General features: G+C 55.0%; 12 protein-coding genes across 12 annotated transcripts; 4 read left to right on the top strand and 8 right to left on the bottom strand.

The window, feature by feature from the left end:
- Nucleotides 1–220: 220 nt before the first annotated feature.
- MYCTH_2119478 (uncharacterized protein) lies at nt 221–2,416 on the top strand (the record flags this gene model as incomplete). Its single annotated transcript, XM_003664401.1, has 4 exons — nt 221–434; nt 469–726; nt 798–932; nt 987–2,416. 4 exons carry the CDS (start codon nt 221–223, stop codon nt 2,414–2,416), a joined length of 2,037 nt encoding a protein of 678 aa, XP_003664449.1.
- On the bottom strand, nt 2,374–4,593 carry MYCTH_2307285 (uncharacterized protein). The gene has a single exon (XM_003664400.1). It carries the CDS (start codon nt 4,491–4,493, stop codon nt 2,841–2,843), a length of 1,653 nt encoding a protein of 550 aa, XP_003664448.1. The 5' UTR covers nt 4,494–4,593; the 3' UTR covers nt 2,374–2,840.
- Nucleotides 4,594–5,092: 499 nt separating this feature from the next.
- On the bottom strand, nt 5,093–6,270 carry MYCTH_2307284 (uncharacterized protein). Its single transcript, XM_003664399.1, has 4 exons — nt 6,221–6,270; nt 6,046–6,165; nt 5,340–5,958; nt 5,093–5,271 (listed from the first exon to the last, which is right to left on the bottom strand). The coding sequence occupies exons 2-4, from the start codon at nt 6,152–6,154 to the stop codon at nt 5,241–5,243; spliced, it is 759 nt and encodes a 252-aa protein (XP_003664447.1). The 5' UTR covers nt 6,155–6,165; nt 6,221–6,270; the 3' UTR covers nt 5,093–5,240.
- Nucleotides 6,271–6,305: 35 nt separating this feature from the next.
- MYCTH_2307282 (uncharacterized protein) lies at nt 6,306–6,943 on the bottom strand. The gene is made up of 3 exons (XM_003664398.1): nt 6,657–6,943; nt 6,547–6,602; nt 6,306–6,484 (listed from the first exon to the last, which is right to left on the bottom strand). The coding sequence occupies exons 1-3, from the start codon at nt 6,885–6,887 to the stop codon at nt 6,340–6,342; spliced, it is 432 nt and encodes a 143-aa protein (XP_003664446.1). The 5' UTR covers nt 6,888–6,943; the 3' UTR covers nt 6,306–6,339.
- A 153-nt stretch (nt 6,944–7,096) lies between these two features.
- MYCTH_68944 (uncharacterized protein) lies at nt 7,097–8,543 on the bottom strand. The gene is made up of 3 exons (XM_003664397.1): nt 8,312–8,543; nt 7,601–8,247; nt 7,097–7,538 (listed from the first exon to the last, which is right to left on the bottom strand). Exons 1-3 carry the CDS (start codon nt 8,405–8,407, stop codon nt 7,280–7,282), a joined length of 1,002 nt encoding a protein of 333 aa, XP_003664445.1. The 5' UTR covers nt 8,408–8,543; the 3' UTR covers nt 7,097–7,279.
- A 44-nt stretch (nt 8,544–8,587) lies between these two features.
- Nucleotides 8,588–11,372, bottom strand: MYCTH_2307276 (uncharacterized protein). Its single transcript, XM_003664396.1, has 3 exons — nt 10,642–11,372; nt 9,108–10,577; nt 8,588–9,050 (listed from the first exon to the last, which is right to left on the bottom strand). The coding sequence occupies exons 1-3, from the start codon at nt 11,026–11,028 to the stop codon at nt 9,006–9,008; spliced, it is 1,902 nt and encodes a 633-aa protein (XP_003664444.1). The 5' UTR covers nt 11,029–11,372; the 3' UTR covers nt 8,588–9,005.
- A 571-nt stretch (nt 11,373–11,943) lies between these two features.
- MYCTH_2307275 (glycoside hydrolase family 71 protein) lies at nt 11,944–13,939 on the bottom strand. The gene is made up of 8 exons (XM_003664395.1): nt 13,734–13,939; nt 13,481–13,665; nt 13,167–13,405; nt 12,989–13,111; nt 12,819–12,926; nt 12,516–12,740; nt 12,183–12,448; nt 11,944–12,121 (listed from the first exon to the last, which is right to left on the bottom strand). Exons 1-8 carry the CDS (start codon nt 13,821–13,823, stop codon nt 12,089–12,091), a joined length of 1,269 nt encoding a protein of 422 aa, XP_003664443.1. The 5' UTR covers nt 13,824–13,939; the 3' UTR covers nt 11,944–12,088.
- A 749-nt stretch (nt 13,940–14,688) lies between these two features.
- Nucleotides 14,689–15,036, top strand: MYCTH_36979 (uncharacterized protein; the record flags this gene model as incomplete). The annotated part of the gene is made up of 3 exons (XM_003664394.1): nt 14,689–14,746; nt 14,820–14,903; nt 14,987–15,036. Coding segments are annotated over 3 exons (192 nt in total), but the record flags the coding sequence as incomplete, so codon positions are not given.
- A 1,270-nt stretch (nt 15,037–16,306) lies between these two features.
- On the top strand, nt 16,307–18,044 carry MYCTH_51766 (polysaccharide lyase family 4 protein; the record flags this gene model as incomplete). The annotated part of the gene is made up of 2 exons (XM_003664393.1): nt 16,307–17,893; nt 18,012–18,044. The coding sequence occupies 2 exons, from the start codon at nt 16,307–16,309 to the stop codon at nt 18,042–18,044; spliced, it is 1,620 nt and encodes a 539-aa protein (XP_003664441.1).
- Nucleotides 18,045–19,243: 1,199 nt separating this feature from the next.
- On the top strand, nt 19,244–21,251 carry MYCTH_2307269 (uncharacterized protein). The gene is made up of 5 exons (XM_003664392.1): nt 19,244–19,758; nt 19,896–20,068; nt 20,255–20,677; nt 20,844–20,908; nt 21,021–21,251. Exons 1-5 carry the CDS (start codon nt 19,376–19,378, stop codon nt 21,102–21,104), a joined length of 1,128 nt encoding a protein of 375 aa, XP_003664440.1. The 5' UTR covers nt 19,244–19,375; the 3' UTR covers nt 21,105–21,251.
- Nucleotides 21,252–21,484: 233 nt separating this feature from the next.
- MYCTH_53860 (uncharacterized protein) lies at nt 21,485–23,710 on the bottom strand (the record flags this gene model as incomplete). The annotated part of the gene is made up of 7 exons (XM_003664391.1): nt 21,485–21,787; nt 21,896–22,033; nt 22,182–22,611; nt 22,738–22,863; nt 22,927–23,010; nt 23,120–23,443; nt 23,628–23,710. 7 exons carry the CDS (start codon nt 23,708–23,710, stop codon nt 21,485–21,487), a joined length of 1,488 nt encoding a protein of 495 aa, XP_003664439.1.
- Nucleotides 23,711–24,644: 934 nt separating this feature from the next.
- Nucleotides 24,645–25,797, bottom strand: MYCTH_2307267 (uncharacterized protein). Its single transcript, XM_003664390.1, has 3 exons — nt 25,600–25,797; nt 25,235–25,508; nt 24,645–25,123 (listed from the first exon to the last, which is right to left on the bottom strand). Exons 1-3 carry the CDS (start codon nt 25,646–25,648, stop codon nt 24,808–24,810), a joined length of 639 nt encoding a protein of 212 aa, XP_003664438.1. The 5' UTR covers nt 25,649–25,797; the 3' UTR covers nt 24,645–24,807.
- Between the last annotated feature and the right edge of the window lie 6 nt (nt 25,798–25,803).

Genomic DNA, 25,803 nt, shown 5'->3' with positions numbered 1-25,803 from the left:
ATAACACTGCCTTCGCCACATCTTTCCCTTGATTCAATAATCTACCTTCTTCCGCGGCCTTTGGTGAAGTGGCCGTCTTTGTGCTGATTCTATGTGAACCTCCGACGCACACGCATTGCCCACAAACATCAAGCTTCCCTTCTGTGTCCGGCCTGGAAAGAAAAAATTCCCTTTGCCGCCTTTTTTTTCTCTCTTTCACTTTGAGGAAAGTGACTTTGGAATGGAGCCTCTCGACCGAGTCTCGAAGACGCCGACTCGCATACCTCGACCAACTTCCACAGCCGCTTCACCCCGAACGCCTTCCATCCGCGCAGTTCCCTACAGCGCCATAACCCGCGTTAGAACTGCCTCGATGATGGAAGGGAGTTACTCGCCCTTAAGTTGGCCTTTCCCAAGAACGGGCGACTGCTCATCACCGTATGAACGAGTCAACTGTCCCGGCAATGCCGGTTAACTTCCTTTACTAAGTTGCATCCAGGGACCATTCAGCCACAGCCAAGCAGCCTGACAATGGGAAAGACACTGACGTGAGAACCATGTGCCGTAATGGAAGCACAACATTGCAGCCCCAAGCCGCAGCGCCAGTTTCGAGTAGAGCGACAACCGTCGAAACACTTCACACGGTCCAATATGGTCTTTCGAGGACCAATCGTCGCGCCAGTCCTTCCCTCGACTTCGTTGAAACCCAGATATGTGAACCCAGGAATGGAGGCAGTATCGACACAGGTGAAGTTTCCCTTCAAACTCTGGATGTGAATGAAGAATGCCATTAACCATCCTCGCAGCCCAACACCCAGGATTGACAAGCGCCGGAGCTCATGGCCTCCAACCGATGGCAGATCTTCCGGAGCGACCCATGACTCCGACCCCATATTCGGTCCTGCGCAAGGTATCCGAGGTCTCCGAGTCCGGGAATGCTGGGGACGGGGACTGTAGCAGCCGGGCAGACTAGGAGTCGCCGGCTCTTGTGGCGCAACACTGCAAAGCCACGCATCGTCAATCGGCAACTCTAACCACACAGGGTCCAGTCAATGCTATATGTCTGAAGCCCCAGGGCGTCATTGGTGACGCTGCTTGCATACCCGTTCCACGCGATGAGCAAGGCAGGGTGATATCTTTTCTCCATCCGCCCTTCAAGACAGGTAACCCGAGGAGCGATCCTCATCGCGCCCGATTGTTCACAGCACCTAACAACAGCACACGAGCGGAGCGCGAGAGCTCTGATGATGGTGCTATCACCAACAAGCCCGGGGCAACCACCGTTCCCGGCCTCAAGTCGCTCGGAACGGCAAAATATGCACCCACCGCCAGGCCCCCATCAAGGAGCGGGAGCACCTACTCGAGGAGGCCAATGACGCTTCAGAGCGAGATTCCCGACCTGGAGTCTCTACGCCTTGGTCCGAGGATTCGCCACAGCCGTCTACCGTTGAGCCCCAGCATGGCTGTAAATGGAGTAAGGAGTGTCCCGGAAAGCACAAAGAAGCTGTGGACTGCTGTTGGCCGGTCGCGCAAAATCATGCTCGCATCGGCTGTTCTCTTGGAGCTTTCCATTCTCAACGTCGTTGCCGGTGTCACGGCCGTCGCTACCAGCTATATTGAGCACGGGCATGTTGCTACAGGACTGGCAGCGTGGGCTGCAGTGAGCGGCGTGTTCACCCTGACTTCTGGTGCAATGCTTGGCCTGGCCTTCCTGCGATATCGCAAGATGAACAAGGAGCTCGTTTCGGGAGAGAGCTGGATTGAGATGCATCTTCGGTCTAGACCACTTCCACCTCGGCCACAGAGCGAGGAACGCAGGCAAGACAATGGTGCCACAGAGGCCTGGAACAGGTTTGTCCAGGACCACGAGCAGCTTCGGCGCTATGTTGAACTTCTAGAGAGCCGGATTGGTGCGCTCGAGGAAGGCCAGCCGAATGTGGGACAGGGACACAAGGAACCTGATACCGATGCCAACGGAGGCGGGAGCAATGCCCCTTCCGGAAAGATGGAGAGAGCTCTCGACACGCCAAGGACCACGGCTGACAGTGGTAGTCGTACTGGCAACGGCACCCCAAAGACATCGAGGTCCAAAATTGGCGATTCGTTGTCTCGTCGCCAGTTGCTCCAGCCAGATGACTCCGTTGCTGAGCATGAGTCCTGGCAAGGTGGCAACGGCGAAGCCACCATTTCCAAGTCGGATACCAAAGCTAGTATTATCACCGAGCTGTGCGAAGCCGTGACTGAGGGATACAGCCCCCTGTCCGAGCAAATGCCTGCGGGCTCACCTCAGCTCCCTCAGACCCCCGACAAATGCACACCCTCTGGTCAACCGCGCGGCAACGCCTTCTACCATCTGGCGTTGCCTGGCAGGGCAACCACCCCCCGACGTCTTGAACATTTTGTTGATGATTCCGGGAGCAGTAAGAGGGATATTTGAAGAGAACCGAGCTACAAGCGCCATCGCTTTCCCGAGATGGTCGGAACAATGAGCTGTGTGATTGGTGGGCCAGTTGAGCTGAGGATGTGGGTTTCTTGTTTCGAAATTGTTCTGATATGCCACTTTGTACGTAGTATGAGAACTTTTGCTCAGCTTCCCGTTATATAAGCATGGGAGTGTTGATACGTGTGCCCGAGATAAGTATCATTCACAGCAATCTCATCGCCAAGGGGGTGACAAGACTGGATTGACAGTGGAGAGTGAGAAAGGAATATGGAAGTGTAGAACCTTCCAGTACGTTTTAAATGTGATGCCAGACACTAAGCAGCTCTTCTTCTCAGAAAACGCCCTTTCAGGCGTAACGGCTGAACATCTTCTGTCGAGCGTCGACTTCCAGAAACGGGTATCGGCGGGTGAACATGGGCTAGATTGCTCGGGCCATGCGAGCCTTGTTCTCTCTGTACCGTTTCTCCTTGCCCGCAAGCTTTCTCCTTCTCTTCCATGACCTGTTCAAGTCTCCTCGATGTTCCCAGAACCATTTCTGAAAATCACTCGTCGGCTTCTCATCATCCTGCTTCTCCAAACCCCTCGCGCTTTCTAACGCAGGTTGGTCGTCATCAACTTCCGACTTCTCTCCGTCCTCGTACATGATGGGTTCCTCATCGTCTCCCGACGCATCATCGTTGTCGCCTTCCCACGGTGTAAACTTTCTGTTAGGATGCGCTGTGTCTGGCGTAGGCGCGGCACTCCTGATGCCACGCATCTCGAGATCGCGTCGAGTAAATGGGGTTAATGGCACTTGAAGATCGGATTGTTCGCGGTTATCCACATCGGCCTCCTCTTCGGCGTCTTCATCGCCTATATCAGCGAAGAAACTGAAAGGTTTTCCGTCAGAGGCTTCGGCAGGAGCTTCACCATTGGATTGCTTTGGCCGTTTGTACAAGGCTTCCAGAGGATGCACCTTGGGTTCATCAGGCGTTGCCGGCGGAATCTTGATCGACAAACTCCTTGCCGAACCGGATGACCTGGGCCGTGGGAGGTTGGATTTGACCGGCGACGTGGGAGGAGTGGCATCTGCCTTTGAGGGCTCGGGAGCTGTTTCACTGTTCCCAGCAGAACTAGCGCTTTCCGGCTCGCTGCTCCCATCGGTTTGCCCGTCGCTGAGACTTGCCGGGCTCTCTTCACCCGGAACGGCATTCTGGGAATGACCATTGGGCCTGCTCGCGAGCAAGACCTTGGCACTTGGGGGGGGCCTGGTCTTTACCGCTTCGACCACATCGCCATTCTGGTTCACCCAACCCTTGTCGTCAATGAATTCCAGCGGCGCGGCTGACTGACCGGTAGATGCCGCCGCCTTGAGGAAGGTCGGGAATTTGGTGGTCTTTTCAAACTCGTGTATGATCACCTCCCGCGACTTGATCTTCTTTTTCTTCTTTGTTGGCGTGGAGTGGTCTGCATCGGCTAATGGGGCAGCGTTTGCGGGCAAGATTGTCTTGACTAGACACTCGGGGTGATCGGTGTACTTGGATTTTGTGCCCTTTTTCCTCTTCTCCTTCACCACCTTCTCCTTGTCCTTCTTGGACTTCTTTTCCTTTGGCTCATCGATGCTGGTCCACCCACGCTTGACTTTCCGCCCGTTTGCTAAAGTAATGCCGCGAAGCTCCCCAGCACCATGCTTTCTTTTTCTTTCCTTGTCACTTAACCGCAGTTTGTCGTCTGTGGTACCATTTTGGGGGCTTTCCTCGGCCATTGCTGCTTGACCAAGCGGAGATGGAATGCGAGATGGCCGCGCGGGCTCGATGCGGAACTTGACACCTTTGAGCACCGATCCGTTCAATTTCCTCCTCAACTTTTGCGCCTCCTCGCTGGGCAGTTCCAGATATCCGTACCGCTTTTCCGGGAAGGTCTCGAGCGTGTGGTAGGACAGATTGCGAGCCTTTGGCAGGAGGGCGGACGACAGGAGAACTTTGAGCAACTCGGGGTCTAGCGGCGTGACATGTAGGCGAACATACGGAAGCTCATCGGGAGCCAGCGGAGGTGCAGTGAATGATCCTTCGAGTCCTTTGCCGTCTGTCATGGCTGCAGGCCATTCAATTGGTGGTATCCGACACGAAACTCATACCTGAGGTTGGCGTTCAAGGATGAGAAAAGTCGACCCCTCGTGGCGTTTGGCGGACGCACTGCAGCAGTGGCAGGCCACAGCAGACCCACCAGCTGCTTGGCCATCAGCCGCAGACGAAGACCACTTTTGGAACAAGCATAAGCTTGCCATCAGCACCCCTCTCTACATTACGGATTCTTCAAATTCTCCTAGTTCAGTTTGTTCCGTTTCTTCTTTTATTCTTCTCTCCCTTTGTTTGGCCGTTACATTTCATGCTCTGCAACATTACCACTAAAGGGTGCTAGCCTCTTTCTCGATCCTAGTGCCACCCAGAGACAAACGCAGGCACAACTGAAGGTTGAATGGCCCGAACTTTGCCCGAGCTTTTCGAGAGGTCGACAGGGGAGCGCAGCGATCTTAGCATCCATGTCATGAGAACTTGGGAGTGCAGTATATTTGTTTAAATAGCACGTTCTGTCACCGCAGGGGAGGTGTGATATGTAGAGCAGAGTACAACGTCAGCCATATTCATTCCAAACGAATGGTATCCTTAGAGACAAGAAGTTTAGAGAAGCTTAGGGAGACAGTGACGAGAACTGTGGGATCTCATGCTCGCCCTGGGATTGCAACGAGCGGTCCACATGCACCTAATGAGCATCGGCGAACGTTGCCGTGGAAGGTCTGCCTTACCGCTGCCGGCCGCAAGAGAACCGCCTCTTTCCCTTAGGACGGCTTTTGGCCCCAGGCGACAATTCTGCGGTAGTTGGTCGGTTAGCAGATTCGACAGGCTAGGTACTGCACGCCCTCCCCAAAAGTTCTTACATTGTGATGTAGGCGTGTATACTCCTGTCTTTCATGTCTCTCTTCACGTCGACGAGGAGCTTCTCCACGTCCGCCGGAGTCCAGCCGAGTGCGCGAGTGAAGACAGTCATGGTGAGTCCATCAATCCCCTCGAGGTTGTTCACCATTTGCATAGCCCCAATTGCCTTTTCATCCTTCCCCTTGGCCCAATTGTTCATGGGAACGGCGAACTTCTTCTCGCCCAGGTTGACAAACCCGGCTTCGGCCAAGTAGTACTTGCATCGCAACGCCTCGGTGGCACTGCGGCCCATCTTTCGGATCCCCTGCAGCAAAAGCGCGTTCCATCGTTGCAAGGCCGTGCCGTCGATGGATCCGTCGACGGACTGGAAGTAGATGATGGTCTCCTGCGATTCAATCCAGCCACCAGGGTTTAAGTTGTCGTATACGGTTTTGAAGAACGAACTCCATTTTCTCTTGATGAAGGGAAGCAGATAGCGGCCATGGATGTAGTCAAACTTGTGGCTGTAAACCCAGTCGTCGTCAACGTCGTCGATCTCGAACCGGCAGTTGGGTGGCAGATAGTCTGGTTGAATGGGACTGAGGTCGGTTCCTAGCACCTCCGAGTCGGGGTTTTCCTCGGCTTGTGGACCTACTGTCAGAAAACCTCTGCGAAGGCATGATAGGGGTTATGAGAAGCAAAATCTCTTCGAAGGATCCCTGGACCTACCAAACTCAATTGCCCAGATGCCCGTGCCAGTTCCCAGGTCCAGCACGCGCCGGGGGCTCTCAGCAGGAGCCAGCCCCAGCTTTCCTTTCAGCAAGAACTTTGATATCATGTGCTGAAGATCTGATAGCGGTCAGATGCAAACAGAGTCGCAAGAGAGATGGAAGATGAGGATTACCTAGACGGTTTTGCTCCCTCTGCGGCGAGACGGGTCAGTTGAATTGTCGAAGTCACTGCCATCCAACATGTTCCCTACCTCGTCGTTAGGGAGGAAGTACTCTGTCATGAGCCGGTCAGTTAATTAATCACGCATCCAAGGATTTTATCGAGTCGATACTCGCTCCGGATATGCTTACTCCCTTCCTTGTACTTATGATATGTCCGGCCGTTCTCTTCAACGAACTCGTATACGCTGGAGCTCACGGAGGCGCTCGATGTTGACCTGATACCCGTCCATCTTAGTCTACGAGGCCGTGCGGCGCTGGAATGTATGCATTGACTGACGATTCTGTGATTGAGCCCGAGGCAAAGGCGTCTTCACCATTGTCATCGTGGTCGACCTAGCGGCCGTCAGCCTCACAGCGGCTGAGAACAGGCCCATTGGCCGGACGCACGCTCAGGTCAACCGAGTAGTTACTGAGTTCTGTCACGGATACTGCTCTGTCGTCGTGCTCCTGTGTATCGGGCGCACTTCCGACACCCCCGCGCTGGCTACTCGGAGAGCTGGAGGTGGCTGTCGTCAAGCCCGCATTGCCGGTCCCCGCGGATCGTGTTTCCGCCGGCAACGGTTGGGCGTTGCGCTCGCCCGGCCGGCCCACCGTCGCTGTGTCCCCTGGAGCCGTCATGGTTAAGACGACGAATAATGCTTGGAAGGGGGAGGTAGGCAGAGGTTTGTACAGAGTCGTAAGGTCGGTTTGAAGAGGAGTGCATGCATTCTTATTACCTACTTGAGTGGTGCCGAACCGCGCCAAGGCCAGATCCAATGCGCGCCAGATACGACATTCAGCCACCGCTGATCAAGTAAAATGACGAACGAACGCATCGGATGATCATACGCGTGTCTTGCACAAAAAAGAGCCGCCTTCTTTGAAACGATAATATGAGGAGAGAGTATAAGACGAACATACAAGCAATGAGAGCCAGACCCTGATGTACCCAAATCCCCCGTGACGCCTTTATGAATGCCGAATCTGATGCCTGCGCCTCGTCGTGTATAGATGTTTTCGAGTCGGGTTGATCAGTTCTGCTGGTTCCTGCTGTTGGATTCGCGAACTTGACCACCCGATGCCCTCCACCATACATCTCCGCCCCACCGCATCAAGCGCTCCACAGCTCCCGTCGGCGTCAAGGCCGGCCGAACATCGAGGTAGAAGACAGGTTCGCCAGTTGGCTCGGGGGGTGCAGAGTAAAAGTCGATCACATATCGGATCTCCTTCTTCTGGCCATCGACGTTGCGCGAGACGAACCAATCGTGGCGGTCAAAAGGCGGGTCCGTGCTAGAAAACCATGAACGTCAACCATCGGCTCACAAGGTCTAAGCTATCAGGGCTTGACCTACCCGAACTTGGACGGATATAGCCGACCCAGTAATTGCAGCATCGCCGCTTTGGGCGTCATGTCCTTAGGTCTCCCCTGGAATCGGATTAGGGTCGGCTGCACCCGCCCGCCCTCCTGCGCCTCAAGGCGTCTCAGCTCCAACGGTGCATTCTCCTCTCCACGCTTGCTGATCTCCCAGCCGCGGAACAAGCCTCTGCCAAACCTGCGCTCCCATTCGACGACCTCGCTCCAAGCGCCCTCGTTCAGGAAGTTGTGAACCGCGACCATGCTCTCGACAGCCGTAATGTCCGTGTCGGTGTACCCCTTCCGCAGCAGTGCGTTGTACATTTGTTGGGGTGACGGATACTCCCAGTTGCCTTCGCCGGTGCCTCTTGGGATGGACGACTCATCTCGCTCTGTCGGCAGCACGTGAGTCTGGTTGGGAGCGCGTTCTTGTGAGATCGACTGGAACATGTAATTTAGAGGGTTGAGCTTTGAGAGCATCGACGCCTCCTGTCGCTGTTCTTGTGATGAGCCCTGGCTGCTGTGGGGGACGGGGCAGGAAGAGAGAGCCGCGTTGGTAGCGGGGTTGCCATGAGGAATAGGACAGGAGGCCGGTGCAGGAGGAGCGAGGGCATCGGCTGCGGCTTTGTGCATGGGGCATCCGACCTAAAACAAAGGTTAGACGCCAGGCACAAGATATCTAGCATGCACTGATCAGCCATTAACTTACGGGAGGCGTGCCGGCGCTGGCGAGGTTCTTGTGCTTCGGGTCCGCCGGAGGTACAGCCGGCGCGGGGGCAGGGGTGTCGGCCCAGAACCAGCCCATAGTGAAGACTGCCGGTATTTGTAATCTTAAACGAAGAGATAGATTGATATGCCAATGACTAAAGACGGATCGCTTTGAAGAGTTGAGGTGGTGATGTCGACGCGATTTTGGGGGGTATGGACGGAACAAAATTGAGTCTTGCGGCGATGCGATAACGAAAAAAAAAAAAAAAAAAGTCAAAAGATTGGCATTCGAGGGAACTCGGCAAGGATGACGCGCATCTGCAGGACCAAGTCCCTGTTGGTTCCCGCTGCGCAGCGCGTCAAGCCACTGCAGATGGCCGCCCCACAGATACGGTACTGGAGCGCCCTTTTGTAAATCGCAGGTCACAGGGCGAGTTTTGCCCACGGCCTACTGGCACTACCTAGATAGCTATGTACGGAACACTGAGAGTCCACTAGACAGCGATCTCGCACTCCTCCAACACATTCGCCTCTTTGTGTCAACTACTTTTGACTTAAAACGAGTATCGTCGCGGGGGTATCATTTGTCCGAAGTTGTGGGGGGAGGGGGGGCTAATGCCATCCGTATACATTCCCGCCCACGTAGGATCGTGTCGTATCGAAATCGTAAGAGTACGAGAGTGCTGAACGTCGGACTAGACGTTCGGGGAAAGGAGATCATACCGAACGCATCTTTCGACCTGTTTCTCAGGAGTTAGAAATATGCTTCAAGAACGCGGCGGGAGACCTAGACTTACGTCTTCGGCGCTGGCCTGCATGAACCTCCTCGTTTCCAAGCCAACCCAGACTTTCAACATGTGGAAATCACGCTCCTTGACCATGTCCTTGCCGCTCTGAGTGCCGAGTTGCCTCAAGATCGGGAGAGAGCTGCTGAGGAGGTCCAAGTCCGGGTTCAAGGTGCGCCCAATGCCCTCGAGCAACAATATACTGATGACTACATTGACAAAGTCACCTTCGAGGCGGACATGGTGCTGCCTCACCATACCGAGGACTTGCTGCAGAATGTCACCAATTTTAACGTTTCCGAGGGCGAGCGTCCGGCTCTTCACCCCCAGTACTAGGTGTTGCATCTTCAACGCAAACACCTCTTTGTCGAGCACGGCATCAGGTTGCCGACACCGCTCGCACATCAGGTGGCCGGCCTTGTATCCGTCAAACTCGGCGACAGCGCGGAACAAATCCAGTAAGTTTCGCCGATTCGTGCTATTCAACTCCGTCACGAGGCCCGTGTCGATGAAGATGAGTTGTGGCCGGAAGCCTTCGCGCTCAATGTTTGCCAGCTCGGCGTCCCACAAATCTTTGTTGTGACGGTACGGGCGAAGTCGTGATAAAACTTGCTCGGTGACTTCGGCCTGCTGGTCCATGCCCGGATTCTGTTCGGGCGGGCGGCGCAGCCGCAGGCTAGGTTGCTCCGCTTCGTAGAATCGCACCATGATATTCCCGGGGTGGAGATCAGCATGGACAAAGTTGTCCAGAAGGAGCATGCGCAAAAAGGCATCGAGGCCCTCAGAGGCGATATCTCGCTGGAACACCCCTCCCCCGTTCGCCATGAAGTCGGCGAGGGGAATGCCGTACGCGAATTCCTCGATCAGTACATCTCGGGTGCAGAACTCGGTATAGGGGAACGGAAACCAGGCGGTAGTTCTGTCCTTGAAATTCTTCCGGAACCTCGACAGGTTCGCCGCCTCGATGCGCATATCCAGCTGGAGCTTCATCATCTCTCCGAACTGGTCCACCTCGTCAGGCAGTGAAAGCCACTCCATCGTGGGTATTGCGTTGAGCACAGAGGCGAAGAAGCGCATGATCCGGAGGTCGCGCCGTACGGTCCGCTCGACACGCGGGTGCTGGACCTTTACAGCGACATACGACGAGGGGACTCGCTTTGGCTTGCTTTTGAGGACGGTCTCTACGTTCCTGCGGACGCTGTGGCGGAGATCATGGGGGTCTTTGGGGACGTCGACATCACCGGGAACGGCGAGATCGGGTTTGAGCTTGGCCTTGTAGACCTGTGCGATTGCTCCAACGCCGATTGGTGTCCTGTCAAACTCGTCAAATATGTCGTCAAATTCACGGCCGCCAAAAGCATCCTCAACTATTCGCTTTGTCGCGTGGAAGGAGTGGGCGGGAGCATTGGCGTGGAGTTTTGACATGATGTCACATAGCTCACTGGGAAAGATGTCGGACCTTGAAGCCGCCCATTGGCCGAGCTGTTAGGGTTTACTAGAGTGTTAGTAACCGGAGCATGGCCGCGAAGCTGAGGCTGCTTTTTACCTTGATGAAGGCTGGACCTGCCCATTCCATGGCCTGGACCAAAAAACCATACCACCACAGAGTCCCAGTTCGTTCATTATCACGCTCCGGTACGCGGCCTCCAATCCATATTGCCGGGACCGTCAGGATAACTGGAACAAAGATGACGACTAGCTGCAAAAAGCGGAAGCTAGTACATATGGGTTCCCAGATGTAGAGGTCCAGGAACAAGACGAGCCGACGTCGCAGCCAGCCCAAGGTCCCGTCGTTCTCGCCGGCACTCTTTCGAATCTCGGCGCGCGAAGCCTTGAGCATCCTATGCTCGCCGGTGTCCTCCGGGCTAGCGCCACCTTTTTTGGAAAGCTCAAGAAAGGCGGAAGCGGCCAGGCCAGCGCCGGCGGAAGCCATCAGAATACGCGGCCTGGTGCGATTGGCTCTCCATGGTGGCGGCCGGGTTCGCGAGCTCGTATGAATGAATGATGTGCGGATGCTGCGGAAGACAGAGCGGGAAGGTTTTCTGGTAACCCCGAGAATTGGGCTAGGGCAGAACAACACTCCTGGGCGGGAGAAGAGCCGGCCCAGGGCAAAACCTAGCCTCATGGCGTCTCGGCTGGTGGAGGGGGTTTAGAGTTGTAGTGTTTCCTCGTCTTGTGAAGGCATTCTCATCGCCCGGCACCAAAATGACTTTTGTTGTCTCGGATAAGCTGCGCGCGACATGTTTATGTCGAGCGTTGCTTGGGCGTATTCTCGAGATGGTAGCAGCGGTTTGTCCGTCAGGAACACTTGTGACGTCGTCGAATGGTCGACCAAAAGAAGTGGGTCACAACCGGGTAAATTACACAATGTACCTGACCTACCAAGTATTCTGTATGTACGGACGTACTGTACAGATTATCTGTACCTTACATACACCCGAGCGTATTGAGCATGGTAAGATACCTACTTAAGCTTTTTGAGGCGCGATAGGCAGGTATCTTACGTACTGTGCACAAGTATTAGGTAAGGTGCCTACTGTGTAGGTACCTTACGTACAACACTCAGGTACATACAGTACATACAGATTACAAGACAAGTAACTCGGTTCCCACGAACTTGCCCGCACTAGTACTCCCTTGCTCACTTGACTGCAGCAAAGCTCGGAAATGGATCGCCGAGATTGACCGATCAACAGGGGTTTAAGCCCACAATAACACGAGGCACGACGTCATTACTTCGGATTATAGTCCGCACTCTCCCGCCAAGATTCTGTCTCATCAGCCTACTCCAGGGCCTTGAGGGAAGCTGCAGCCACAGATCTGGTGTAGAGGCGTCCATATCAAGATCAACCATCCAGCAGTAAGGTTCTTACGGGAAACGAGGCAAGGAGGGCCGAAGAGGGTCAGCACCCCTCTTTCACGCTCTTCTTCCTCAAGACCCTCGAGTCTGCTCGGCCGATGTTTCGGTGACTACTAGTTAATTTAGATGTGCTTCAGACTTGGATGGCAACAGCATTGAGCGAAGCCTACAGAGCATGGCGGTCAGCATTCCTTGAAGAATGTCGCGAAATATAGGTCGTCACTCGCCTTCCCGTCACCATGCCAGCGCCGGATTTCCGGCCCTATCGTTTTTCTTCCATTCAGGACGAGCGATACAGGGCCCGTGGTGTGGCGGTCGAATGGTAGCTCAAAGTATGAGACACGTTTGTGGCTCGATGTCTCAAATGTTAGCCTGCACAAATCGCCAACCGCGACGGTGATACATGCAGACCCCTTGGTTACCGCCATGACCGATACCACGTCTTTGGCGCCATGCGTAGCCGAAATTGTCCCCCCCTGGCCCCAAACGGTTCCTGGAAATGTTTAGTTCCCGTGTCGTAAGAGCCAAGGCTCAGTATGTACAAGGTCGCAGAAGCCCACCATGGTGATTTTGTGTCTGGACCGGACTGGTGCGGTACCAAGCGATCGCGGTTTCCGGTCCCTGCCAATCGATCTTGGTAGATCCGGACTTGTATGCAGCGATCAAATAGGGCAGAACCGCCCTGAAAGCTGCGTGGGAATGCCCAGAAACGTACGTTTCCGCTCCCTTGACCACTTGCGCAGGCGCAGGGTCACAGATGTAACTAGATTCGCCAAAATCGTTCCCTTCATGTCTTTACCATCAGCATCTCGAAGAGCCGGGAAGGAACAGCATGTGGGAGGCCAGAGCTTCGCCCTGCATACAAGTAATGATCTGGACAAAGTCAGGCATGAGATCAAGGACCTGCTGCCAACGATCATGCCAGAGAGACTCGCTCGAGCAGTACCAATTCTTATTCCACTCCGGCAGATCTAGACCTCGGTGCAATTAGTTGATGAAAAAAAAAAGGTACACAACGAGCTTTAATACTTGCCTGTGTAGAACCATGGGCTAACGCCCATCATGTACTTCTTCCCTTGGAGGCTCTTCATGTACAAAAGGTCCTCGACGAGAGTCATCTTGGATTGTCCCGGCTTGGGCCAGGCGTCCCAGGAGACTTTTGCATTTCTCAGTATCGTTGCCACGCGTGTGGTCCAGTGCGACCGACTCACAAGCACCGTCGATCAGATCTAGCCGCTGGCCGACCCCTTGCGGGCCTAGACTAGACCAGTCTGGTATGAGACATATGCCACCCGTCTCGCGACGCACGGTCGGCCAGTTGGGGGCCCAGTCGGGACCTTCGAAGGTCGACACAAGTGGTCTTCCCTCTACCTTCATCTGCGCAGACGATCCCTGGTATCGCTTGATCAGGCTAACCACATGAGGCACTGACCAGCTCCCAGCCGCCATGCTATCCCGGCGACAGTCAGAAGCATATCGGAAAGATTCGAGACTAGCTCACGCTCGTCTCTTAAGAAGAACTCACTCGAAGGAAATGAACAGAAAGAAACCTCCGCTGCGTTCGGCTGCCCTGTAAGCATGGTCGAGCTGCGTGCAGTTCCAGGGGTCCGAAGGACCAATGTTGAGCGCAAACCCATCTATACCAGCCCGCTGAGCTGCAGCAATGTCTTGAACCCAGCGCTCCGGCGGCTGGTTGCAAGTAAGGCCGACCTAGACATTATGGTGCGTCATCAGCAGCAATACGTGGGTATCGAGAAGGGCACTGCGGTAGCTCGCACGAGGTAGTGAGCAAACACTTTGCGTCCTGAATCGGGCGCCACCAGCCCTCGCTGTGGATCTCTGGTTTGCGGCGGTTGTTCAAAGTCCATCGTGCGGATTTGGAGAGGTGGGGAGGATTAGCGTGTCTTTAGGAATGTACAAGCATGTCCTCATGTGGTGGCCGTATCGCCGGCTACGGTTGTTTCCAGGCGGCGGGAGCCCAACGCACACCAAAGTTTAGGCTTGGCGATTCCCTGCCGCCTTGCCGAACGGGGGTCTTAACAATCGTCGGAATTTCACGTCACCTTCTCTTGGTCTCCACGATGGGATGACTTTGCACGAGTGGAACAATTTGGAACAATCGGTTCGACGTTAGTCAGAGTACGGTCAAGCGCCAGATATCTCGGCTCGAAATAGGCGTTCTGGATAAGAGACACGAGGTCGGTGTCAAGCAGTCAATGTCCAGCGCACGAGTACGTCAGGATCAGAAGTGGTGGCAGGCTCAAGATCTTCTCAAAGGCCTGATTCTGGGTTTCGCCGCGAGGTTCCAGAGTATGAACTGTACCAAAATCCTTTCAGTTGAACAAAGATCTCGGCGAGTGTGACGCCCCGTGAAAGAGCTATCTACAAACCCCAACATGCATTATAATCCCCAGGAAGGCTGACTGATGTTTGCGACTGATCGTCACTGTCGACGGAACTTGGTATACAAGTAAGTACGGATTACGGATTACTTGTACGGATTACGGAAGACTGAAGGTCATGTTTCTTCGGTTAGGTCTTGCCCCACAATTTTTCGGCTCACATCCAAGATGGAGTCTGGACCGGACCGGAAATAAAAATTTCCTGCAGCCCTGCGATTTTGGCTCCGCACAATTGTATCTGGGTGAAATTTCGCAACTCCGCAACCCTCTGCATCACGATTCGGATCTCGATTCTCCCACCCGCCAGAGCAATCGATCAGTCGCGAAAATGGATTCCTCGAAGGCTCCAGTCAAGCTCGTCAAGGTCACCCGAGTCCTTGGCAGAACCGGTATGGGTTACCCCGCGAGGATATGGGCCGTTGGTTTACGCCTGGTACTAATTATGTGTGTATTTGAATATAGGTTCTCGTGGTGGCGTTACCCAGGTGCGCGTTGAGTTCATGGACGATACCACCCGTTCCATCATTAGGAACGTGAAGGGTCCCGGTATGCCCCGCCGAGCCCCCCCCCCCCCCCCCCCCGCGCCCCGGGCTGACCGAATGGCGACTAATTTGGGGACGTGTGCCCAGTTCGCGAGGACGATATTCTGGTTCTTCTCGAATCCGAGCGCGAGGCCCGCCGCCTCAGATAAATGTGCGGGCGATTCCAGGGGTTAGATGAAGACGGGAAAGTGGCAAAAGCTCTCAGTTCCCTTGTCGGCCGGTTTGGTCCGACCGTCGCCGTAAGCCGCGGCGAAAGAAGGATGGAAATGTCAAAGATGGGCGTTCGGTAGAACGGTATCACGATTATTACACTCTACAAATTCTACACGGCGCTGAGGCTGCGCCAATTCCTACGGATACCACGGTGTATCGGCTGGGCTTGGGTGATAGTGGGCATCGAAAGATAAATGATCTAGCAATTTCTGCGCTCGGCCTCTTATCATCTTCACCCCATTGCTGACGCGTCAAGTCAGGCGTTGGCGCGGGCGCGTTCTATACGCACTGCTGGGGGGAAGACAGGCCCGCTGCCGTTTCCCAGGCGAGTCTTGTGAATCCAACGGCTGTTATCCCATGACATGGAAATGGTAGATTTGACTGGTTCCCCGCGATGACAACATTGACTAAATGAGTCGCCTTTACCGTTACGAACTCGAGCTGCTGCTTATTCATCTTGATAGATGATGGCTGAAGACACCAGCTGTCTCTTGAGTATCTGTCTACATACAAGCCGGCTTTCATGAAGCTGCCCATCGGGTACTGCTCAGCTTACAAGGCTGGATGGATATCAACAGCAAGCCCGCAACGGTATTCTAGAACAAACCCATCCACCAGAGAGTGGATAGAGGGAGGGGCGGTCCACTTGCCCGGTTTCCCTTTCATCTCAATGAGCTCGGGGAACTAGGGTCTGTCTGTCTCGGTTACCCTTCTCTAATACACTACGTGTGTAAGCGACGTCGACCTTGGGACCCTTCTCCTAGCCCCTTTCTGGTTGACGAGTCTCGGCATAAACGGACCCGGACGGCACCTCAATCGCCGTCTTGGCAATACCTAAAACAACTTAGGGGTTCCGTTGGACGGCCCGCACTCGGCTGGATACTACCTCGACCGGCGAGCCACGACTCGAGATCCCGGAAGTCGGGTCCAATTCCGCCAATCGCATAGTGTCGCTGTTATTGGAGCGGCAGTGCTCTCTCCTGAGCTGTAAACGAGGTTTGAGAAGGCGGATGGTTCCGTTACCCGACCAGTGCATCCTCCTCATTAGTTAGCGGGCCAAGATAACGTTAATATACGCCATTCCTGAGCAAAGCATTTCTGGTCAAGATGGCGTTTCCCCCAGGCCAAGCCCGTCTCGTGTAGATCACTGATCTTTGATACTTCCGTATCTGGGCTTGATCTGAGGACTCTAACATGGAACTCCGATCTGTCGTCCGTCTCTTGGTCCTGTCGGCCTCCGTCTTCGCGCCGGGGGTCCTCAGTGCGTTCGGGTACACCTCGTCCGGCAACAACTATGTCATCGATGCCGGCTCCGCCAACCCGCTGGTCTTCTCGGTGAGCAAGTCGAGCTGCGACATCAACTCGATCAAGTATCGCGGCACCGAGCTCCAGTATTCCAACACCGGAACCCACATCGGTTCCGGGCTCGGGTCGGCCACCGTCTCGGTCAGCCAGATCAGCGGATCGTCCCGGTACATCAAGGTGACATGTGTGACGTCGACCCTGACGCACTACATTGTGGTCCGGGAGGGTGAGAGCATCATCTACATGGCCACCTACATCACCGCCGAGCCGTCGGTTGGCGAGCTGCGCTTCATCGCCCGTCTGCTGCCCGACAAACTGCCCAACGAGTACCCGTACGGCGAGGTCTCCAACACGAGCGGCGCCAGCGCGACAGTCGAGGGGTCCGATGTCTTCATCGTCAACGGGCAGACGAGGTCCAAGTTTTACTCGTCGACACGCTTCATCGACGAGGACTCGCACTGCGTGTACGGCGGCAGCGACCTGATCCACGTCTGCATCATGACGCCCCAGCAGGAGTCGTCGTCCGGCGGCCCGTTCTTCCGCGACATCGACTCGAACAACGCGGGGGATTCGACCAACCTGTACAACTACATGAACAGCGGCCACGTGCAGACCGAGGCGTTCCGCATGGGGCTTCACGGACCGTACGCCATGCAGTTCTCGCGCTCCGGTATCCCCAGCGTGAAGAACCTGGACGTCTCGTGGTTCGGCGAGGTCTCGGTCACCGGGTACGTGCCCGCCTCCGGCCGCGGGACCGTGCAGGGGACCGCGAGCGGCGTGCAGAGCGGGATGCAGGGGGTGGTGCACTGGTACAACAGCAATGCGCAGTACTGGGCCAAGACGTCATCCAGCGGCGCCTTCACCTCGCCGCTGATGAAGCCCGGCACGTACACCATGGTACTTTACCAGACCGAGTTCAAGATTGCCACGACCACCGTCACCGTGTCCGCGGGCCAGACGACCAGGCAGGACATTGCCGGCAACTTCAACACGTCCCGCAACACGCTCTTCCAGATCGGCGAGTACGACGGCCAGCCGACCGGGTTCCGCAACGCCGACAAGTTCCTCCGCATGCACCCGAGCGACAGCCGCATGGACAGCTGGGGCCCCCTGACCTACACGGTGGGCAGCTCGACGCTGTCCGACTTCCCCATGGCCGTCTTCAAGTCGGTGAACAACCCGGTGACCATCAAGTTCAACCTGGCCAGCGCCCCGGGGGCCGCCACCCTGCGCATCGCCACGACCCTCAGCTTCGCGGGGAGCCGCCCCCAGGCGACGGTCAACGGCTGGTCCGGCCCCGTCCCGGCCGCCCCGACCAAGATCGACAGCCGCGGCGTGACGCGCGGCGCCTATCGCGGGTACGGCGAGATCTATACCGTCAACATCCCCGCCGGCACGCTCGTCGCTGGCACCAACACCATCACAATCAGTTCCGTCTCTGGCAGCGATGGAGATGCCTTCCTGAGCCCCAACTTTGTAAGTCATGGCCCCTTTTTCTCCTCCCACCCTGACCCACCCCCCCACTTTCTTTTTACGCGTCATCCGGTGAGCAGTCCCTAACAAGTCCCCACTCGGGGCAATTCTTCTCTTACAGATCTTCGATGCCGTTGAACTCTACACAGCTTGACCTTAGCTTGCATGGGTATTTTGTCTATGCCTGGTGTGGCAAAGCAGAGTGGTGTTGCGGCTTTTTTTATTATTTTCTAAAGAACAATTTAATGATTATTATTATTATTTTCCCTATTGCTTCGGTGTCGGACACCCGAGGCGACTCTTCATATACGAGGGGCCTGCCAGACTAGAACTGTGTGACTATGGTACCTTACCTATGCGGACGACCCGACCCCACACCTTCTGGGTACCGTAGTATTTAACTTGTCTCAACTGCCAATATGGTCACTTCAGTCTTGGACAGCCAAGGTCTTGGATCTTCTCGACTGTGCCCCCCAAGTGCTTGCCGGCTTGAAGCTTTGACGGACTCGTATTCCATGATTAATGCCAGTGACTCATGACAACCTAGGTACAGATCCGGGATTCATGTGATCTGTTCTAATTATCAGCTATCTATGTTACGACTGGAACATGTGTGTAAATATGCTGGTTCCTGGTTCGGTGTTCTTATTATGTGTGCTCGACGAATTACACTCTCCTGGGAGAGGGGGAGAGGGGTAGGGCGTTGCCAGCTGCCATTTTTTACATTTCACGATGAGTGTACAGGTTGGTACCCTGAGTGCATGAGCTTAACTCAGTCCTCCCTCCATTTCCTAGGGCCAAAAAAGGGCGGAGGAAGAGGAAAAAAGCAAAGAGACAAGCAAAAAAGGAAATAGAGAAAGGAGAAAGGAAAGAAAAAAAGAGTAGAAAAAAAACAAGAAGGAAGTATTTAGTGGCTTGCGCACGTCTGGTAGATCGAAAAAGTCACCATCTCTAGTCTGCTTTCGGCAGTTGCACTAGATGCAAGTCCAAGTGCCGCTGCGCCTAGAGATCGACAGCTGCTAGATAACAGCCGTGGTGCTTAAACCCGCGGGCGCATGCATAGAACCTGCCTGATCGAGGTAGTGCGTGGGACACTCAAACGCCCAAACTTCTCCATCAGGAAGTGGACCCCGGCGAAATGCTACAGGCAAGACATGGGCCATCACGCGCGTACGAAACCATCAGGATGGTAGTAGGTTCTTGTGTGTATGTATCATGCGCTGTTCGGCCTTGAGTTGACCCCATGTAGCTGGGCCAAGGCCGAGGCGTAATCACGTATGTACAGTAATGAATTTTTATATTAAGAGGTTGACGGGGAGCATTACTATTTGTAGGCTGTATAATGAATATTATATCTGCCTTAGTTATGTATGTTTGCCCTTGTTCGTTGTGAAGTGAGGAAAAAGCAGACATCTGCACAAGCCAAAGGCGTCTTACCTGCCTACCTTCTTTCCGTAGACACATAGCGACATTCCGCCAGAAGTCATGGTTGCCCCATCTGTTCTCGCCCTGCTGGCCAGCCTGGCTTGGTCAGCAGTTGCCGCGGCCACCACGGAGTCGTTGAGAGCAACAAAGGCCGGGTTGCGCCTCATCAAGACATCCCCGGAAGACGGCGGACAGTGGATAACCGAAGAGCAGAAGATTCGAGACTACAAATCAAAGGGCATCGGCTTTGTCGACATAACTGACATCACCGACCCCGAAGTGCTCGCCGCACTGTCAGCACCCGACTCCCGCAATGGAAACAACACCGTCTCGGCACAGGCTGTCTCGTACCCGTCCAGCGTCAGCCACCAAGCCGAGGCCAATCCACTGGTGGCAGCAGTCTCGACTACGAATCCTAAGACTTGGCTGAAGACCTTGACCGAGTAGGTACTCTCCCAGCGGGAAGGCATCTGAATGGACGCCTCTGTGGTGGGGAATGGGAGATAAAGGAGAACCAGGGGGAACTTTGGCCATGCTGACAATAGGATCTCAATTCTGATTCCGATCCGACATGAACAAGCTTCTATAACCGCTATTATAGAAGCTCGTACGGGACCCAGGCCGGCACCTGGCTGTTCGACACCATCAGGAGCGTCGCCGCGGCCAATCCATCCATTACCGTGACTCAGTTCACCCACTCCTTCAACCAGCCATCCCTCATTGCTAAAATTCCGGGCACTACGTCAAACCTAGGTATGAACTAATCAAGCCAACCTTCCTCCCATTTCCTTTATTTAATATGTTCCATCGAAGAGAGGGGGGGGGAGGGAGGAATATAAAAGCGAAGAGAAGAGAAGAAAGGAAGAGAGAGGAACCCAATCATGTCAACGCTAGTAGAAATCGACGCTGACTGGAATCTGACGCGATCCGATGACGCAGTCATTGTCTCGGCGCACTATGACTCTACCGGCGGGTCCTCGACAGCGCGTGGACCAGGCGCTGACGACAACGGGTCCGGTGTCGTGGTCCTCCTCGAGGCACTTCGGGTGTTGGCCGAGGATGGATTCAAGCCCAAGAACACTCTCGAGTTCCATTTTTACGCCGGCGAGGAAGGCGGCCTGCTCGGCTCACAGGCCGTCTTCTCCAACTACAAGTCGGCCGGCAAGAGCGTGCTCGCCGTCGTCAACCAGGACATGGCAGGCTATTCGCCCAGCGGGAAACTGTCCATCTACACTGACTATGTTGACTCGGCCCTGACCGCATATACCCGGATCGTGGCTACCGCATACGTCGGCTCGACTACGAGCGACACCTGCGGATACGGATGCTCGGATCATGCGTCAGCGAGGTCCAACGGGTTCCGTAAGTTCTCCCCTTTCTTCACCTTTTCACATTCCCCCCTTTTTCCTTCCCTCTTTAGACATGCGTACGTACATGCACACCTGTAGCGGTGACAAAAAAAAAGAAAGAAAAACAGTCAGGTAACTACGCTACCCTGAGAGCAGTACTGACATATTTGGCTTACCAGCGGCGGCCTATGTGTGTGACGAGCGGATGGACACCTCGTCACCCTACATTCATACTCCCAACGACGTAAGCCCACCTTTCTCATAAATCATCATCCTTTACGACGTGGTGGGACAGGAGAAATTCCACCGATGATTGGATACACAATTTCCGCGAACTGTGCTCACTCCAGCGACAGGCTTACTCGACTATCATGTGGGACGCTGTCCTCCGACACGCCAAGTTCACGGTCGCGTTCTTGGTGGAGGCTTCCTACCTCTGAGTGAGTATTACCAGGGCCTCTACCCCCTTTGGGTAGCTGAAGAATGGGTGGCACGCTTTAACCTTGGGACGTTGGAAGTGGTCGGAGCAGTCTGGCCTTAATATTCTTGAAAAGGCATTGTGAACCACGCCGGAAATGATTGCCATGCCTCTGTTCCGAAGGCACAAAGCACAAAAGGCTAAGTAGGTACGAAGCGGGTTGTACATGTCCACTAAATATTAACTGTCACTTTGGTGGTGACGAATGCTTCTACTTCGCCACCGCGGGGCGAACCTCTCCTCTCAGTGTGTGTAATTACCTATTCAAGGCGCTGTTCATGCATGAAGGTGAATTTTCACTGGTTACCGGCAAACGCTGCGGCCACAAACTTTGTGAGATAGTCAGGGGCACGATTCTCGGGGGTGTGCGTGATCCCCTGGGCCGATGAGGAGGTCGTCGGACGAGGCTCCCGAGCCGGCTCCAAACAATTCCTCCATGTCCTCCAGCGGCCGCCCTTTGGTCTCCGGGTAGAACAGGTAAATAACGGGTACACTGATCAGGTTGACCGCCATGAAGAAGAAGTAGATGCTGGAACCGAGATTGGCGATGCCCACCGGCCATACCTGGGCAACGATGACGGCGGCCAAGGCGCCGCAGGAGGCGGCTAGACTCAACCCTCGGGCGCGGATGGCAGTGGGAAAGATCTGACGTCTGGTGTGAGAAGAAGACGACCAAAATGTATTATTGCAGCCCTGCATCCCCATCGGAAAAAAAAAAAAAGGAGGGTGGTCGTGGTTCCAGGGGGCTCTTACCTCAGCGCCGTAGACCCACGCAGCAGGGCCGAAGCCCAAGCTGTAGCCTAGGGCGTAGACAAATATGAAGACGACACAGACGTAGTCGGCCGCTCTGTTCACGTTGTCGGGGTACGCCAGCGGGAGCGCGCCGTTGATCTGGATTTGAGGGCAGATAGGAGTTGGAGAGCCACCGATCATGTCAGCCATTCATTCAACCCTGAATTCTTGTTCCATTCTTGCTCCAAACAAGACAACAAATAAAGAAAAGATAGGGATAGAGTTAAGAAAAGGAGAATAGACCCACCAGTAAAGCAAAAGCCATGACGCCGGCCCCAGCAATGAGAGTGAGACGACGGCCTGCCCTGTCGATGAGGAGCATGTCGATAACAGTGCATCCCGTCTTGAGCGTGCTCTCAATGCCGCCAGCAAGCAGGGACACGCGGTGGCTGAACCCCAGGGCCTGGAACAGCGCGGGAAGGTAGTATTTCATGGCCGTGGCGCCGCAGAGATGGGCCAGGAACTGCAGGAGCGCCGCCCGCCACATGCGCGCAAAGAGGCTGCCGTCCGAGAACAGCGAGACCCAAGTGAGGCCCGAGTTCCGGAACGCGGCAATCGAGCGCTCGATGCCTGACAGCTCCGCCTGGACCTCGTCTGGGCCGTAGTAACCTTCTCGGTAGAACCGCAGCGTCTCGAGCGCCTCCTCGGTCTTCCCGTGCTCGACCAGCCAGCGCGGCCTATTGCTCCGGTGACGAAGGAGCGAGCGAGATGTTGACCTGGTCAGCGAGTGTGCCTCTGAAATTTTCCTTGTTCTATAATTCCGTGGTCTGGGCGAGATATTAATCAAAGACAATTCGACTTACGACTCGCGCATAAACGGAAGGGCGGCGACAAAGATCAAGGCCGGCACAAAGGATGCACCGAGAGAAAACCGCCAACCAACCGCGCTCCCGCGGTCGTTGTTCCAGAACGTCATGGCATATCCGACCCTAGAGTCTCGTCAGGAACAGGTCACTACTCAGAAAGGCTGGGCACGGGTCAGCGTTACGAACCAGAAACCTGAGGAGAGGCCGGCAACGAAGCCAACGTGGTTCATGACGACATATCGACCACGCTGCCCCGGCGGTGATATCTCGCTGTGACACCCCGTGATGACCGTTAGCGAAGACAAGTTCTGCATCCCTATTTACTACCTACCTCTAATTATGCCTTTCGGCACTTGGCTGCCCCGCGGCGGGATCTCACCTCTGGTACAGTGGCACGCTCGTCGAGATGACGGCCGTCCCCATGCCGGCGATGGTGCGACCGGCGATGATCATGGCGAGCGCGTGCGGCCCGGCGGCGCCGGTCTGAAGCCCCTGGCCGAGGCATATCACCGACATGCCGCCGAGAGCAGCGTTGCGGCGGCCCAGTCGGTCGGCGACGGGATGTGCAAACAACACGTAGATCAGCCACGAGCCGAGATAGTAGACGGCCGTGATGAGTCCGCGCCGGGGCGCGTCTGGCTCACCCAGGATCTGCTTGAAGCCCGGGTGGACGAGCACGGAGGCTAGGACGCCGACGTTGTACCTAGAAGTGTGGAGGGAAAAAAGCCATGCGTGTTAGTTTCGGACAAGGATAAAAAACAACAACAATAACAACAACAACAAAACATTCAAACAATCAATGAAAACAGACATGGTGAACCGAGAGCCACCGTCGGCATCGGTCTTGGAGGGCAGCCCCCTTCATACGGAGAATCAGGGAGTCTTACCCCCAAACAAACGAACCCAGGGCTAAAATCAAGCAGAAGGAGTGAAGGCGCCAGGCGGCCTTCGAGATTGCTATCTCCCACATCTTGCCCCTTCCTTCCTGCAAGTTGAGGGGGTAGAAGGGGGTTTCTTGACTGTCTTTGAGCGCAGAGACAGTGGGCGATGATTGCTTCGTGTAATTAGCATCCGGGAATGTTGCGGTGGGCAGCTGACAAGCAAAAGCACCGGGTGATTATGTATGTACGCATGTACCGTGACATGGTATGGATAGGTACCTAGGTAGGTAATCATGTCCCTACCTTGTTGGGGCACGTTGACGTTGCAATCCCCCCGCTCACCTTGTCTACACTCGACGTACCCTAGAATGTAACGGGCACTTAATCTGGCCCCCGGACTGAACCACGGCACGAAGTGCCTACTTACATGTTCGATATAACCCGAAAAAAATACTTAGGTGCATACCTGGGTTTCTTTGCTTGCATCACGCGTAATTACCAGGATTCATTTTGCCAACGTCCCCGAATTTTTTACTCACAAACATCTGGAATCTAGCTAGAAGACAATGAGTAATTATGTTTCCTGGTTAACCAATCCATTGCGGAATCAGAATGTTGCATTAAATAATCCAGAGACTGAACTCGGGCTATCTCGAGTGAGTTCTCAGCAGCTTTGCATGTAATAACAGCTCGAGACCAGGCCTCATTGTCTAGCCTTTTAATTTCTGCTCCCTTTCCCCTTTCAGCCCGACCTAGAGCGCGCTTGCTGGTGTTGGACTATGATTTCCTGAGCTCAGAAGCTGACGGGATCAGTAGCAGGGTTGTGTATATAATACGGGCAGCAATTTACAAATATCGTTCTTGCTCCTCGTCACTAGGTACTTAGGTTCGTATTTTCGATTAACCTTTAGTGTCTCGTACACCTTTATAAAATCACTCTGTATCCTGTTTATCGACTGGGTCACGGAGAAGCCACACACGAACGAGCAGCTAGTAAGAGCTCAATCCTCATCGCCCACAGCTATTATGGGCTCGGCACACGGGAGAATGCAACATTCACAAAGTCATAGTCTATTTAGTGCTGCTATGTCTGAAATGTCAACCTCCCATCTGCCCGAATCTTTCTGCACGCGATAGAAAAACAGGGCTCGGCACCCTCCGAGGTCGGTAGACCAGGAAGCCGCGCTTAAAGCGCTCCCACCACCTCGTCAAAGTTGGCATTCTGGGCCGTAGCCAGGTCGTAGATCGGATGTCCCAGGCTGTCGTGGATGCCAAAGTTGGAAGCCGGGTCGCTGGGGGTCTCCACAGGCGTCTCCGAGTAGGCGAATGCGAAGGTGGTCTGATATGCCGGGTCGAGCTCGGTGTAGCCCGTGTCTTCGTCGCCCCACCTCGAGCAGCCGGTGCACTTGGCCGTGACCTGGAAGTGCGTCTCGTTGACGTGCGTTCCCGTCTCCAAGACAGTGTACTGCGCGTCAGGGTTCTCGGGCGGGCTGAAGTAGCCGCTGTCGGGGTGGTTGGTCACTCTGTTGTGTGCTCGCGCCCGCGCAGGTCGGGAGAATCAGGGGGGAAGGGGGGGAAGGGGGGCCGGGAGGAATAAACGGAGAAACACGTACTAGGCAATCCGTGACGACAGGACGACGTTGTCCCCGTCCGCCCAGACGACAGTGAGCGGGTTGTATGTCATGGAGCCGCCCCAGGCCCAGCCAACCCAGCCGAGCTCCTTGGGTGCCACAATCTGAAGGAGCGTGTCGAATACCTTGTCCTCAGGGACGGGATCAGGAATGGCCACGCGGAACGTGATACCGCGGTCGCTGGTGTACGAGGCGAAGGTCAGGCCGGTTTCCGGGTCCTCATACGGGGACGAATCGGGCTCGAATTGTCTCCGGGCTGGCAAGTCAGACCACCGAGTTAGTCCACCTCGCCTCTTATTATCCCCCGGAATAGAGGGACAATGAAAGGGGTCAAGGGGTGCTCATACCGAGGCCCAGGAAGGCAGCCACTCGTGCAACACTCTGGATGAGCTGCATTTTTCTCTCTTCTCTCAGGGAAACAAAACCTGACTTGCTCTCTGCGACAAACCCTGGGACGCTTTTGACGGACTACCTCTGAGCTACGGGTAAGCCACGGGTCCAGGAGGGCTTGTCTATTATATAGGTTTCCGTCCAGGGCCCTGCATTGATCT

The sequence above is a fragment of the Thermothelomyces thermophilus genome, chromosome 4 (assembly GCF_000226095.1).
Source record: "Thermothelomyces thermophilus ATCC 42464 chromosome 4, complete sequence".
NCBI lineage: Eukaryota > Fungi > Ascomycota > Sordariomycetes > Sordariales > Chaetomiaceae > Thermothelomyces > Thermothelomyces thermophilus.
Note: the sequence above shows the minus strand (reverse complement) of the source record. Positions and strands in the feature narration are given on the sequence as shown.